Source organism: Eschscholzia californica, unplaced genomic scaffold (assembly GCF_041429995.1).
Source record: "Eschscholzia californica isolate CP2 unplaced genomic scaffold, dmEscCali1.0.p SCAF_4, whole genome shotgun sequence".
NCBI lineage: Eukaryota > Viridiplantae > Streptophyta > Magnoliopsida > Ranunculales > Papaveraceae > Eschscholzia > Eschscholzia californica.
The window spans coordinates 18628010-18642437 of NW_028238461.1; the positions used below are offsets into that span (position 1 = coordinate 18628010).

The 14428-nt window shown below is 36.7% G+C and overlaps 2 protein-coding genes across 2 annotated transcripts; one reads left to right on the forward strand and one right to left on the reverse strand.

Moving 5' to 3' along the window:
- The first annotated feature begins 3961 nt into the window (after positions 1-3961).
- Positions 3962-5167, forward strand: LOC147543405 (ribulose bisphosphate carboxylase small subunit, chloroplastic-like). The gene is made up of 3 exons (XM_086672829.1): positions 3962-4179; positions 4502-4633; positions 4733-5167. Exons 1-3 carry the CDS (start codon positions 4009-4011, stop codon positions 4961-4963), a joined length of 534 nt encoding a protein of 177 aa, XP_086528955.1. The 5' UTR covers positions 3962-4008; the 3' UTR covers positions 4964-5167.
- A 1360-nt stretch (positions 5168-6527) lies between these two features.
- On the reverse strand, positions 6528-8842 carry LOC147543406 (uncharacterized). Its single transcript, XM_086636950.1, has 4 exons — positions 8632-8842; positions 7982-8163; positions 7824-7887; positions 6528-7341 (listed from the first exon to the last, which is right to left on the reverse strand). Exons 2-4 carry the CDS (start codon positions 8128-8130, stop codon positions 6967-6969), a joined length of 588 nt encoding a protein of 195 aa, XP_086493076.1. The 5' UTR covers positions 8131-8163; positions 8632-8842; the 3' UTR covers positions 6528-6966.
- Positions 8843-14428: the final 5586 nt, after the last annotated feature.

Sequence of the window (14428 nt, forward strand, 5' to 3'; positions counted from 1 at the left end):
TGATGCGATTATTGGAAATGATTAAAGAACGAGTACTTTGTGGAACAAAATTACCGAACACTTCAATGAACGTACAAATGAACGTACAAACCAAAATCGTGCTTCGAAGGGTCTTAAATGTCGTTGGAGCGAGATTAACAAGCAATGCTCGAAGTTTTGTGGTCATTTGGCAATGTTGCTAAGTAACCCAAAAAGCAGAGAAAATAATAATGATTGGGTAATCACTCTTGATCTTACATTTTTAGTCTAGTATCTTTACTTTTTATTTTAGACAACATTATGAACTTAAAATTTTTTATTTTGCAGTTGAAGTCTGCAAATGAATTGTTTAAACATAACAATGATGGCAAATTTGTCAAGTTCGAACATTATTATAAAATTTTGAAAGACCATCTCAAATTGTCATCAAACTTATCTCAATCTTCATCAAACAAAAGAAAACCTTCTTCTGACCAAGACGAAGGATCTCCCTCTACAACCTAACAAAGAACACTTGAAGAAAAGCAAACAATGAAAAAAATAAAGCCAAAAGTGGTGAAAGTTCAACAACATCTGGGTTTTGGAAAGAGAGAAATGCGAGTCATGAGTACAGAGATAAACTTCTACAAGAGACCATCAATGTGCAAAACAAAAGTCTAGACGTGCAAAATTAAAATATAGACGTGCAAAGAGAAAATATATTCGTTTCAACGCCAAAAAGAAGAAAATTTGCGGATGCAAATTGGGGCAGGATTGATGGTCAAAGATCATTCAAACATGTGTCCCGAACAACTTGTTATTCATAGGAAATTGATGCAAGACTGGATGAATGAGATTTGGATTAGTTTTAAATCTATTGTTTAAAATTTTATTTTAGTTGTTTTAATCATGTATGAATTTTAATATATTTTAATGAATTTCAATTAATTTTAATTACGATATTCAAAAATTGAATTTGGGAGTCCCTGTTGGGAGTCCGACGTTGGAGTTGGACTTGCTCTTACAACAGTTTTGCAACACTTTTACAAAAATATTGAGGTTTTAACAAACAAAATACAAAATTTGGATTTTTAACAAAAAAAAATATAACTTATCTTTTTAACTAAAAAAAAGTTTAAAATCGAATCTTCGATCTAATTTCTTGTTTTATAATCCGAGTCTAGTTAATTTAGATTTTGAGTTAAAATTCATAACTGACTTTGAAAAAATTATGGACACTATATAAGCAGGGGCGGATCCATGGGGGTGCGATTGGGTGCGGCCGCACCCCGTGGATCCTCCCGAAAAATAATAATAATAGTAGTAAATTGTTTTTTAATATAGGTATATATAAATTGATATATGTATCTAATGGTGTACAATATTGACATGAAGAAGTATTTGGCATAGTGGTTAGGGCGTGAGTTAGATTTTATCTATGAGTGGGAGGTTGTGGGATCAAATTTTTTTTTTTCTATTGATATATTTGTGTATTACTATAAGCATTTTGAAGTATTTTATGTTTGAATTCATTCGATCCAACTATCTTTACTGATATTCAACTTGTTGTATGGCATGCTTGAGTCCATCTAGAGGATTTGTCATTTTCGACAAAATTAAGTTGATGGGTCTTGCTCAATTTTATCCATCAAATTTCATTAGTTTTGACATTATGCTGCTTAGTTCTCAACTTGATAAATACATTTACGGTATGAAGAAGAATGGTGATTTTCCAAATTTGAATGGAATTGCAGCTCTTGCTAGAACATTAGTGGAATGTTAGAGAGACAAAGCATATCATTTAGTTATTTGCTTTTCACTTTAACACTAATTTTGCCGGCTGCAACTGTCTATATTGAAATAACTTTTTTGAAGCTAGTTAAAACACGTTTAAAAAACAAGATGAGTGATTCGTGGTTGAACAATAGTATAGTAGTTTTTATTGAAAAAAAAATTTTAGTAAATTGACAATGTGTCGATTATCAGAACATTTCAAAACATGAACTCTCGTAAAGGTTAATGCGTTTGTAATTGTTGATGCATTAATATAATTAATAAATACAAGTATTTTGTTAATTACTTTGTTTGCAAAAAAAAAAAGTTAGATATATAAATCCGCACCTCCTAAGTAAAAATCCTGGATCCGTCTCTGTATATAAGTTTTTTCAACTACCACTGACTTATTTCAACAAAAAAAAAAAAAACTACCACCGGCGTCCTTAACTTTCCTCAATGTCTCAAAGAAATGAAAAATAACAGTAAACATGAGTGGAAATTTAACGACTCGGAAGGTCATCATGTGAAGGCCATGGAGTAACTCATCTTAACCTACTCCTAATTTGGGGATCCAGCTCCCATTAACTCTTCCACTCAACATAAAAAGAAAACTCCCATTAACTCCTCGTGGAGTGCATCTCTACTCGTCCAAGGAATACTCAGACGAGTCAGATTTAGGGGGTAGCAGCCTAGCAGGCCAGGGCTATATCCTCTGTGGATTTTAAGATTACTAAAACCGAGTACAAAATGGTCACTGACAACAATTGTGCCTAGTTTGGTTTTTTTGTTGCAAGTTGTGCCTACTTTTTTTTTGTTGCATAGGTTGAAATTTTACTTGCCATGTTGTAGACGTGGGATCAAACTTCCTCCACAAAAATTTCTCCTTAAAATTTTTATTAATTCCTTTTTGGCCCTTATTTTCTAACCAATTCTATTTTTGACCCTTAATTTACACATCCTAAGTTTCACCAGCCTACATTTTGACACTCTTTTTTCCATTAACTTCGAATTTTGCCCCCCTTTGTTAGGCTTATATAAACTCTATTAAAGAAATTTTGCTGATTTCGAATTATAACCCTTGTGATGACCTCTCTTCTCTATATTTCTTGTTTTCTCTCGTCAATTTTTTAATTTTTATGTCAAAATTAAAAATTTTGTTTCATATTTTATCATAAATGTCTTTAATTTATTATTTAATAAATTTAGTTCATGAAATTAAACGTTCTTCGTACAATCAATCTTGTTATTCTCGAAAATCTGAAGCAAATTGAAGAAAAAATGAAAGGGGATATCGTGAGAGAGATAAAAGGACGATAAAATAGATGAAAGTGGTGTTTAGTGCAACAGTGCGTCTATGGAGATTTTTTTTTTTTGATGAAAGCGTCTATGGAGATTGGAAAAGAAAAACTTTAGTATTCACTGCCGTAAATAAAAGAAAGTTTAGGACTTAAGCTTTAATCTACCATAGCATCTTAACCACCCTTTACATATGTAATATTTATATTATAATTGAACCATATTGGTTCCCTTTGGTTTTAAGTCTTTATATAAAATGCTTCTACTTATCGGACTAAACTAATGTAGATTTTTCGAAATTCATAGCCGTACAGACTCACTCCCTCTTTCTTTGGTTGGATTAGAAAATCGAGTAGATCGATTTGGATGGATCTAGATTGGTTGGTTCCGTCTACTCTTTGCACACCATTTCTTGCGCATATATTTTTGTTATTGAGATTATAAGACCAAGCCTTTTTTGGCTCTCTTATTTTTAACCATGAGAGAGATCAACCATCTGGACTCTATAGTATTTATGTTAAGTTAATTGTTTTTTTTTTCTTTTCCAAATCTGTTAATTGGTTGATTGGGCACTATTCCCCAATCCAAATTCAAACACTTGAAACCCTCACCCCATGGATGATTATTTTGGGGATTTGGGTATGAGTCTATTGGGCATCACACATTCAAAAAACCCTCAATCCATGGATGAGATAAGATAAATGAGCTCCTTACACGTGGCAAACTTAGAGCCGACCCAAATGATAAGGTTATTTGTGGTCATGAATCTAAATCTTATTCCCCTGTTTTTATCCAACGATCACTAATTTTCTTACCCCTACCACATGAAATCTAAACCGTTAGATGAAAGAAAACATATAGCCAGAAAAGAAGGTGCTAGAGATTCATTCAAAATAGTATAAAATGGAATAGGTTGTAGAGGGAGACATAGTAAACAAATCAGAAATCTTCTTGAGTGAGTAACAAGGAAGAAGTGAAATGGCTGCCTCTACCATCTCCTCCGCCGCCGTTGCCTCGGTCAGAAGCGCAGCTCCAGCTCAAGTTGCACCCTTCTCTGGCTTGAAATCCGTTGCCGCTTTCCCCGTTACCCGAAAGAACAACGATATCACCTCTATCACTAGCAATGGTGGACGAGTTCAATGCATGCAGGTTAACTAGATTTACTTCCTGTTACGATTTCAGCACCAATTTAATTCGTCATACCACAATTTCTTTTGACATGTGACCACTCAACCAGAGTGAATTTCACCAATGTCATTAGCTATAAATGTTGCCAACTAAATCTTGATAGTCGGGTCTGATTGTGTCATGTGTCACATTACGAAGTGAAAGTACACAATATGTCAATTTCTTTTTGACATAGTTTGACATAGAATTTGAATTGGGGTAAGTAGAAATTACATTATATCTAATATATTTATGGGCAATTTGTTAACCAGTATGAAATAATTTGAATTCGTGTTAATAACAGGTGTGGCCACCAACTGGTTTGAAGAAGTTTGAGACTCTTTCATACTTACCACCCCTCACTGCCGAACAATTGGCTAAAGAAGTCGATTACCTCCTCAAGAATGGATGGGTTCCTTGCTTGGAATTCGACGAGGTACGTTTCAATACCTTTTATCTAACCCTAATTATTTTACTATTATGAATCGGAATAATCACTTTGCATCACTTACTCACGGAATGTTGAATATTGCAGAAGGGATTTGTTTACCGTGAAACCGGTAACAGCCCAGGATACTACGATGGACGTTACTGGACAATGTGGAAACTACCCATGTTTGGTTGCACAGATTCTTCACAAGTGTTGAAGGAGGTGGAAGAGGCGAAGACCGCTTACCCAAACTCATTCATCAGGATCATCGGATTCGACAACAAGCGTCAAGTGCAATGTATTAGTTTCATTGCCTACAAGCCAGAAGGCTACTAAGTTATTTCATTCCCTCGTAATTTATGTACTGTGTTATTTCACATCATTTGTTGTTGTCTTTTGCTTTGTTAATTCAGTTTTTGACGAATTATGGTATTCTTTTCGGATTAGTTTCCAAAAGAATTGATATGTATGAGCAACGATAGAACATCGTCAATGTAATTTCCTTGTTTGTGTTTATGAATGTTTTTAATCTTGCCTGTATCTATCTTTCTGATAACACCGAAGTCCTAGAACGAGAACATTTCTCTTTTTTATGTGGGAAAATTGGCCACAGTTTTTCCTGCCCCATGTTTTCTTTTGTCAGAAAACATCAATCGACTTAGAGCATCTCCAATGGGACACTCTATCAAACACTCTAAAGTCCTAGTTGTCAAGGGCCAATAGAGATTCTCTTTCCTAAATGTCAATATAGAGACACTCTAATATTTGTTGGTCTCCAATGGAGATCTCTAAAGTGTCTATGCTTAATACACATGTTTTTTTTTCAATTCAATAGATAAAAAGTAGTTGAAAAGCAAGATTTTCTATTGGTTGAAATTTAAAAGTAACACTTAGAGAGTCTCAAGTAGACACTCTCATCCTTCATCAAAAAAAAAGTAGACACTCTCATTTTCTCTCTCTAGACACTCTATAATAAATGTGTCCACCTCATATTAGAGTGTCTAATAAAGTGTTCCATTGAAGATAATTTTTTAACAAAAATTCCAAAAATCTATGTGGCACTCTTAAGTGTTAGATATTGAGTGTCCCATTGGAAATGCTCTTACTCCATTAAACTTTCAGCTCTGTCTAAGGCTGGCTTGCACCAGCTTGCGCAAATAAAGTTTGCACAAATCCACACATATTTGTACTGACTCCAAATTTTAAAAACATTGTCATGCCTCTTGAGCCACTACGAACTAAAAATTGAATTTTCGACACAGTATCATATATTTTATATTAGTTAAAGAAAGCATTTTTCTGTCGGATATCAAAATCTTCATTTAAGAACAAGGATAGCCCTAGCTAGTAATTTGAAGGAAGCTGCCTAGATATCACGGAAGGTCCTACTCGCCAGATAGTAAAAAAACTCCCCATCCTAGGCGTAGTTTGTCCACAAAAGCAATCTGCCAAGCTGCTCCTTTACTAGGTCCGTTGCCCAACTTCGTTCACTTACTATTTCACTAAGCTTTTCTTTATTGGTCCTCTATTTTTCGTAAACTCAGCTTTCTCCCCATTTTGTTTGGCCCTCTATTACTTCTCTATACAACCAGTAACTTCACTTTAAAATTAGTTATTCACTGAAAAATTATCACTATATCATTCGCAAGTAATCGTTTGCAAGTCGCAACTTGCCCTTTCAACAAAAAAAACGCAACTTGCCCTAGTGGAGTGACTCTAACTTGTGGTGTATGTGCCTCACAAGTGGTAGGAAAATTAGTCATGGCGAGCACAAACTAATATCCAGACTACAAGACTGATTCAAAACCAAGTAGGGCCAGATTGCGAAAGAGACCCACTAACAAATAAATAATAACAAAAACAAGAGGAAAATTACGAATGCAAAAGAACGAGACAAACGTTTATATTCAAAGATGGATACATTTCAAATACTTCTATATATTACAAGGTTTTCTTCTTTTTTATTACTTCCATATATACAATTATTAGTCCCTTGACCCCAAAAAAGTAAAATCAAAGATAATCTACGACTCTGAACCAACCAAGCTTTCTCTTCAATCTCTTCAAAACATCTCAACTTATGATAACCCTAATTGATTTAAATTAGTAATACGCTTTGCTCTCTCTTTCATTTATATTTCTAAATACATATACACCATAACTACACTTAAATGAAGATAATACATGGTAAAGAGAAGCTTCATCATCAAATTAACATATCTACAGATTAAATCTTCTTTCTAATCCTCCTTCAAAAATCCCAAATTGATCTTACTCTCTGATTCTTTAGTAGTTTGTGATTTGTTAATTGCAGAACTTCCTGTGTTATAATCCTTCTCCTAAGCCACAGCTGAGATGTTGCAGTTTCGGCCATCCCTGTCGAGGCAATTGAAACCCTCTATTCTAATTGTTGCAGGTTTGTGGCCGAACTTGGAACGGGCACAGCCTCCTTTATGGGTTATGGAAGATGAAGGAGACGGAGACACAACCGATGGGATGGGAAGAGGGGCAGGAAGAGCGGAAAATTGGGTTAGTTTTTCGTCCACAAAAAGGACGTCTTGGATCATTGGGTTGCTAGCCCTACTTGGCGGAGACCCACTGAAAAACGGGTCATGGATTAATGGGTTGCTAGTCCTACTCGGCGGAGACCCACTGAAAAACGGGGGCGACGAGGAATAAAAGTTAAATGGAGATTGCTCCAAACCATCTTCACCCTGTTGAGAAAATAGAGCATTTTCAATTAGGTCTCACCACAAAGAACTATCATGACAAATCAATTAGAAATCGAAAATTAAATGACAATTATACTCATCTAGGTTAAATATGAAACCATTTTCTATATGCAAATCAAGGTTCTTTTTGCAGACTAACAACTTTCTAGATAGATCATCACTTTCCCATGAATCAGTTTACTAATCGAAATGTCTAACCAACCTCTAACATCTTGTTAGCTCATCACTTTCAGCTAACCTAATTTTCTTATTCATTGCCTAACTACCCAAACCAATTTAAAGAAGATATAAATTCATTGACTCATTTCATCAAACACCTAAACTTCATTACTAATAGATGCGTCTACAACAAACTAATCCACAAACCCTCTCTCTCTTCACTCTAGTGCAGGATATTATTTATGTTTTTGAAATTGAATTTAGGGTTTCAAATAGAGGACAATTGAATGGGTGGGGAAACTTACTTTTCTGAGAAAGATGTCTAGTATTTCTCTTCCTTCCTTAAAATCCGAAATCTCTTCATGATGACTGTTAATTTCAAAGACAAATAAAAAAGATGAGACCTTTTATATGCTATACAAAATTTATGTGCACAAATAAGTGAAAAATCAAGAAAATATACCTGTATCTTAAAGATCTCAAGGGTTCATCAAGAACTTGATTTGAGCAACCAAGTCGCCTAGGTTTAGGGCAAATCACAGGATCTTTCGAAATTGAAATCAAATTCACACTCTTCTTGTAGGATTCAAAGTTGTTCATGTAGTGATCCATTAAGATTTGGTTTTCTGACGAAGCTATGAATCACTGTAAAATAAAGCAAAAGATGAAATCAGACAAAATTAATTCCGGAACAAGCAGATCTGAGAGAAAGCACAAAAGATATGTAAGAAAGTTGAAAACTTGAACAGGTTAGAACCAGATCTGAAGGTTTCAGGAACAGATCTAGGTATACCAATCTAAAAAGAAAACAAATTATAGAACAAAAACACGAAATTCGAGGAATAACAAACACAATAAGCTAAAATTTACGATTTCAAATTAGATCTCTTAGATCGAAATGATAGATCAAAAATAATCAACCAGCAAAAAGAAAAATGAAATTTTTCTCATGATAATAGATGAAAATCAGCTCAAAGTAGTTCATTAATAAAAAAAGAAGAACTGATTAGTTCTATACAAGAAAAGGTTAGGTTAACAGAAAGAACTTAAAAGAACAATTAATTCAATAGAAAGAAGAAAGTAAAGAGATAGAGAGAGAGAGAGGGGGAATACCGAATCTCAGAGGAGATGGAGATGGAGATAGAGAGAGAGACGAGAAGAGAAGGAAAGGCGTAAATTGGTTGAAATTTATAGAAAGAGAAACAAAATTCAGTTTGGAGAAAAAAGTGACCACTGGGCTGGGTCGTCAAATAACCAGGCCAATCTGGGCTGGCCTCCTTAGACGCGTCCAAAGGGGAGACAAATCTGCCAGCTCATGCCCAACTCAAAGGGCAGCATTTGTTATACTAGTATTTTTATCTCTTCGAAAAATGCTATTCCGCCCGAAAATAAGAGCCCACCGCTGGCCGAAAGGTGAAGTGCCCCAGGCATGTGAAGAGATAAACACCGGACCAATGAGGACTGGTCATGTCAGCTTTCGGATTGTGATCGACAACCATGTGGAGATGGAGAATTGAAGGGTTAGGAAGCGAATGGGAGAGGGAGAATTGAACGGTGGCAATTTTGTAATTTAATAGACAAAATGACTTGTGATGTGATTGAGATGTGGTAGTGGTGGAGTTCGGTGGCGGAAGTATGATGTCGGAGGTATGGTGGCGGTAGTTACTGTGGTGGTGAAGGTATATGGATGTATGATGATGGTGTTCGTGGAGGTATGATGATGGTGTGGAGGTATGGTGTTGGTGGAGGATGTATGACGGAGGTATGAGATAATGGTGGTGGATTATAATGGTGGTGATGGAGGTATGGTGGTGGTGGAGGTACGGTGGTGGTGGTGGTGGTACGGTGGTGGTGGTGGTATGGTAGTGGTGGAAGTGTGATAGTGGTTGATGTAAGGTGGTGGTGAAGGTAAGGTGGTGGTTAATGTATGATGGTGGTGGTTGAGCTACAATGGTGGTGGTTGAGATGCGGTGTTGGTGGTGGTTGAGGTGGTGGTGGTGTATGGCGGTGGTGGTACAACTGTGTGGTGGAAGTTTAGTTGTGGTGGAGCAGAGATAAACAAAGAAAAGAAAATTGATGAAGTAAAATTTATGCATGTGTTGAACAAAAGTTACTTTACTTTAAAATCGAAAGTTAAAAATATGAACTTCAAAATAAAGTCAAATTTTAACTTAAGTGAAGTCAAAAGTTTTCACATTACCAAACTAACTTTTTTACTTAAATAAGCAAAAAAGGTAAGTTATTTTAGTATTGCGACACGACACTTTAGAGTACAACTGTACTATTTAGTATTTGTTTGATCTAAGAAGATCAATGGCTAATGGGCTCAAACTCATATTTCTCCACATGAGCTTCAGCCCATTAAATCATAACTCTTATCTTTTTATATTATTTTGTTCTGAGTATGGTATGACTAAGACCCATGTGAAGATAGTTTCGATTTCCCACGCCCAACTATTAAATTACAATAATACAAAGCGGTGATATGAAAAATATCTTGTACAAGATTTTTGTAGTAGAGTTTCTTTTTGAAACTAGTTTTTAAATATATGTTAATCATGTCTAAGGCTTGGTGGTATAAAAGTCTCTTTCTTTATTTTCCTCAGCTTTCATTAGTTTCATAGTTTTTAGAATTTTGGAGTTCCTAATTTGGATGTGGTTCTTTATATTTTATAGAGTTATTTCTTTTTTGCCCCTTATTTTGTGACTAGCTTCTTTTTTGGCCTCCTATTTTTCACAAATTCAAATATGACACATTTTTCTAATATAAATGTCATAACTGCCCTTCCTATAAATATTTTTTCAACATATAATTAAATAAAAAACATGGATTCCACCTCACTTCCAGCTCACCTCTTTCTCCAACTCTCCTCTCTCTTCTCCGACGACGTAGGTCGCCGGCCGAAAATTTTTCTAGCCGACGCCCTTCGTTAGAGAAGAGAGAGGTGAGTTGGGGAAAGAGGTGAGGTGGAGAGAGAGAGAGAGGGGTGAAGATATGAGGTGGAGAGAGAAGTGAGACGGAATTGAGGTGGAATTCATGTTTTTTATTATTTAATTTTATTTTGAAAAAATATTTATAAGAAGGGTAGTTATGACATTTACATTAAAAAATGGGGTCATATTTGAATTTATGAAAAATAGGAGACCAAGAGGGAAGTTGGTCACAAAGTAAGGGGCCAAAAAGAAATAACTCTATTTTATATTTTTTGTGTTCGTTGTACCTTCCAATTTTATTGTGTTTGAATTCCTTATTTAACATTGACTATTGAGAATTTTCGGAAGTCCAATGATCATTTTTTTGTTGGATTTGTCTTATTTATCATTTTGTGCGAGGCAATTTGAGGATTCATTTTATCTATTGAGATTTTTTTTGTATGGATTGTTTATTGAGATTTACATAAACTGTTGTGTGTGGTGTTACAAGCCCAGTGTGGTGTTACAAATCATAATTTCTTGTGAATCCTAATTGTGTTAAGTTGGGTGTGAACATGGACATGAGAAAATAATACTAGATCGATAAGTTACGAGTCAGGGATGACAAATGAATTCTTTAGATAGTGTATATGACCGCTTCTACAGTTAGAGCGTAACAATTGAGAAACAGACTTAGAGAGCAAGTTGATGCCTAAATACTTATCTATACATTGGTCAGCCTTAACCCCTCAAGAAGTCTGTTGATTGATCTCGACCACCTATATCGAAACCTAGCTAGATGCACAAGAATGAACCCTTCATAGAGCTATCAAGAGGGTGGATCCGGAAGAGCTCTACTACCTGAGTCTAACTCTGACAAGAGAACCTATTTGAAAGGTCTGTACGAGTCTCTTAAGCACCTTGAATCCTGGACGGGTATGAAGCCAAATCGAGAGGTACATCCGAATTATCTCTACCCTTGTCTCGTGAGCTTTGCTTTAACCTTGCAATGGAACGAGGAGGTGTACGGAAGTTTGCTCGACATCTTGAGCTTTGCTCTACCTCTGAGCCATGCTCTGATCAGAGAGATAAAATAGGGAGGTCTGCATAAGTCATCTCGGTGTCTTGAGTTTTGCTCTGCCTGAAGAGAACAACAACGTGGAGGCCCTGATAGTGCAAAGATTTTTTTTTAATACAAACTGTTAATGTCAGAAGATATGATCATGTCATAAGATATTGCGCATGATCGCATATTATCCACTAACGGGTATAACACATGGCTATCATCAACCCAATGTCTTACCAATCCAATGTTCTCTCAGAAGCGTCTACTCTTCACTTCCATATAACTCATGTAGCTAGTGCAGAAACGACCCCAAGACTCGAAATTCATGAAGAAATATTTAGCAACCAGATAGTACGATCAACTAGATTTTTAACTATTAACAAGCCAAAACAACTATTAGTTAGACTCACATTTTTAGTCCAAAAATTTAAAATTTTTGAACCCTCTTGGATTTTTGAAATGAATGACTTAAGCAAAAGTTCTTTCCTATCCCTAAACTTCAACCGAACATTGCCCTCAATGTTCTGAAGACCATGCCAAAATAGAAAGATGAAGGAAAAGGTATTACCATATTCGACTATCCCATAGTAGATGCATGGATTGCCTCCCAGAAAGCCCTAAGGTCAAAGTCTTCAGCCAGACGATGATGAAAGAAAGAAAAAATTACTGTAAACCTACTGGATTGTGGGTTGATGACTCCCCATATAATAGTATTCGGAAAATCTGAGGGTCAACCCAAAATATGAAGTATCTAGGAAGCTTCAGCCTCACGTCCATGGAATGATATGAAAATTTAAGTGAGACTTGTAAAGATGCTAAATTCACTAAGTTTGACGATAAACTAGAGTTGACAGACAATGATGAATAAAACAGATCCTCATAAACTTGACAAATAGGAGGGGCTGCAATCGCAAGTCAAGAAGTCAAGAGGACCGAGTCATTGACTGGAAGTGAGACCTTCATCTGTTAATATTTTATGGGCACCGACGACGTCTTTGGGCTTAACTTGTGACAAGAAACAAAACACACATGGCCGTAAGGTCTTTGAGGTACACCAGGATGATGTCAGCCAAAGAGACTCCGACAGTTAAGTCAGTAAGCTTGTAAGAGAAGTAATAGGCATGTGAATGTTATCATCGGAATGTTACCGTGGAAGGGAATGGTCAGAGTTTGGCACGACTCGTGGCTCGATCTTTACGGGTAGACTGACTTGCTTGTATTTCGTGAAAGTGAATCACGTGGATGGTGGAGCAGGAATGTCGTTTAAATAGGCAGCCTCCAGAAGAGAGATAAAGTAGCTTGCCTCCTTGGTCGTCAGGAAAGATAAGTCGTCCTCCTTAATAATGTGGTCGTCTGGATAAAGAAAATAGGTCACCCTTCCTTGATAGAATGGTCGTCGGTTGTCTGGAGAGAAAGGTAGGTCACCTTTCCAAGATAAAACGGTCGTCTGGTCGTCCATAGATAGAGGTAGGTCGCCCTTCCTAGATATAATGGTCGTCTGATCGTCCAGAGAGAGAAAGGTAGGCCATCTGTCCTTGATAGAATGGTTGTCTGGGCGTTCAAAGAAAGAAAGATAACGTCGCCCTTCCCAGATAGAATGGTCGTCTGGTCGTCCAGAGAGAGAACGATAGTAGCAGCCGTAGATTGCTTGCGAGAGGTTTGTACGACCGATGAAGGAGAATGTAGTCGGTTGATTGGTCGAGGTGGATGTATTAGGTGATAATTCGATGTGTTTGCCGATGACCAGATGATCTGTATCTTCTTCTCAGTCATTTTATAGTGTTGGTGGTCGACTGTCACCTGACAGTGAGCTGTCATCTTCAATGTGGTAACACATGAAGCTGTCACCATAAATACAGATATCGTAACTCCTCAACGGGTATATTCGGGATATTGCCATGTTGAATGACTATAATGAAGGAGTTGAAGGAGATGTCCTTCGACCAAGATTGCAATGCGAACAATTTGTCGGCTAGGACAATTGATGAAGAAGATCATCAAGTCCGATTTATTTAGGGTTCGTAGAGTTTATGCTAGGAACCAACTACGATCGTCGAATTACGAAGTAATTCGCGGCTAACTTCGATCGGATCCTACATCGGGGTTACACATAAGAATGAGTATTTAATCAGATGATATGACTAGTGGGAGTGTGATATAACATTGGGAATGTCGCATAAACATATCTCACAGGCCTAAATAGAATTTGGGCAAAAGATAGCAAAAAAACCCGAAATAAGGGTTTTGGGCCTAAACCGATTCGGGCACTTTTAGGGCTTGGATTGGGCTGATTTTTGGAGGGACGTTTTCTTATGTTATGAACATTAAATCTGCCAATTTTGGCTGGATTTGGACGTCATCTCCTTAGGGAATTGAGAATATATCAACTAATTGCTATTTTCGACAATTTCCTTAAATCTTATTGGGTTAATTCCGTTTTGACCCCCGATTTGTGACAAACTCGCCGTTTTGGCCCCTATAAGTGTCCGGCAGTTCGTTTTGGCCCCAATTTCCTGTTTGGCCCCAACATATTTTTGTAAGCTTCTCCATTATACCCTTATGGCAATTCTGTAAATTAAATGTATTTTCTTTCTCTTTGTCCACCTCACTAAGCAATTGCCACGTCATATTCGTCCACATAAGGTCGCCGGAAAATGTCGCCGGCGACATCATTTCCGGCGACCACCATTTTTTTTTTTTAACTTCTTCTTCTCCAACCATCTCCTTCTTCTTCTCCAACCATCTCCTTCTTCTTCTCCAACCATCTCCTTCCTTCTTCTTCTCTCTCTCTCTCCTTCTTCTTTTCTCTCTCCTTCTTCTTCTCTCTCTCCTTCTTCTTCTCTCTCTCTTCCCCTCTTCTCTCTCTCTCCCCCTCTTCTCTCTCTGTTAGGTTTCCGGCGAAGGGAAACCCTTCGCCGGAAACCGTCTGGA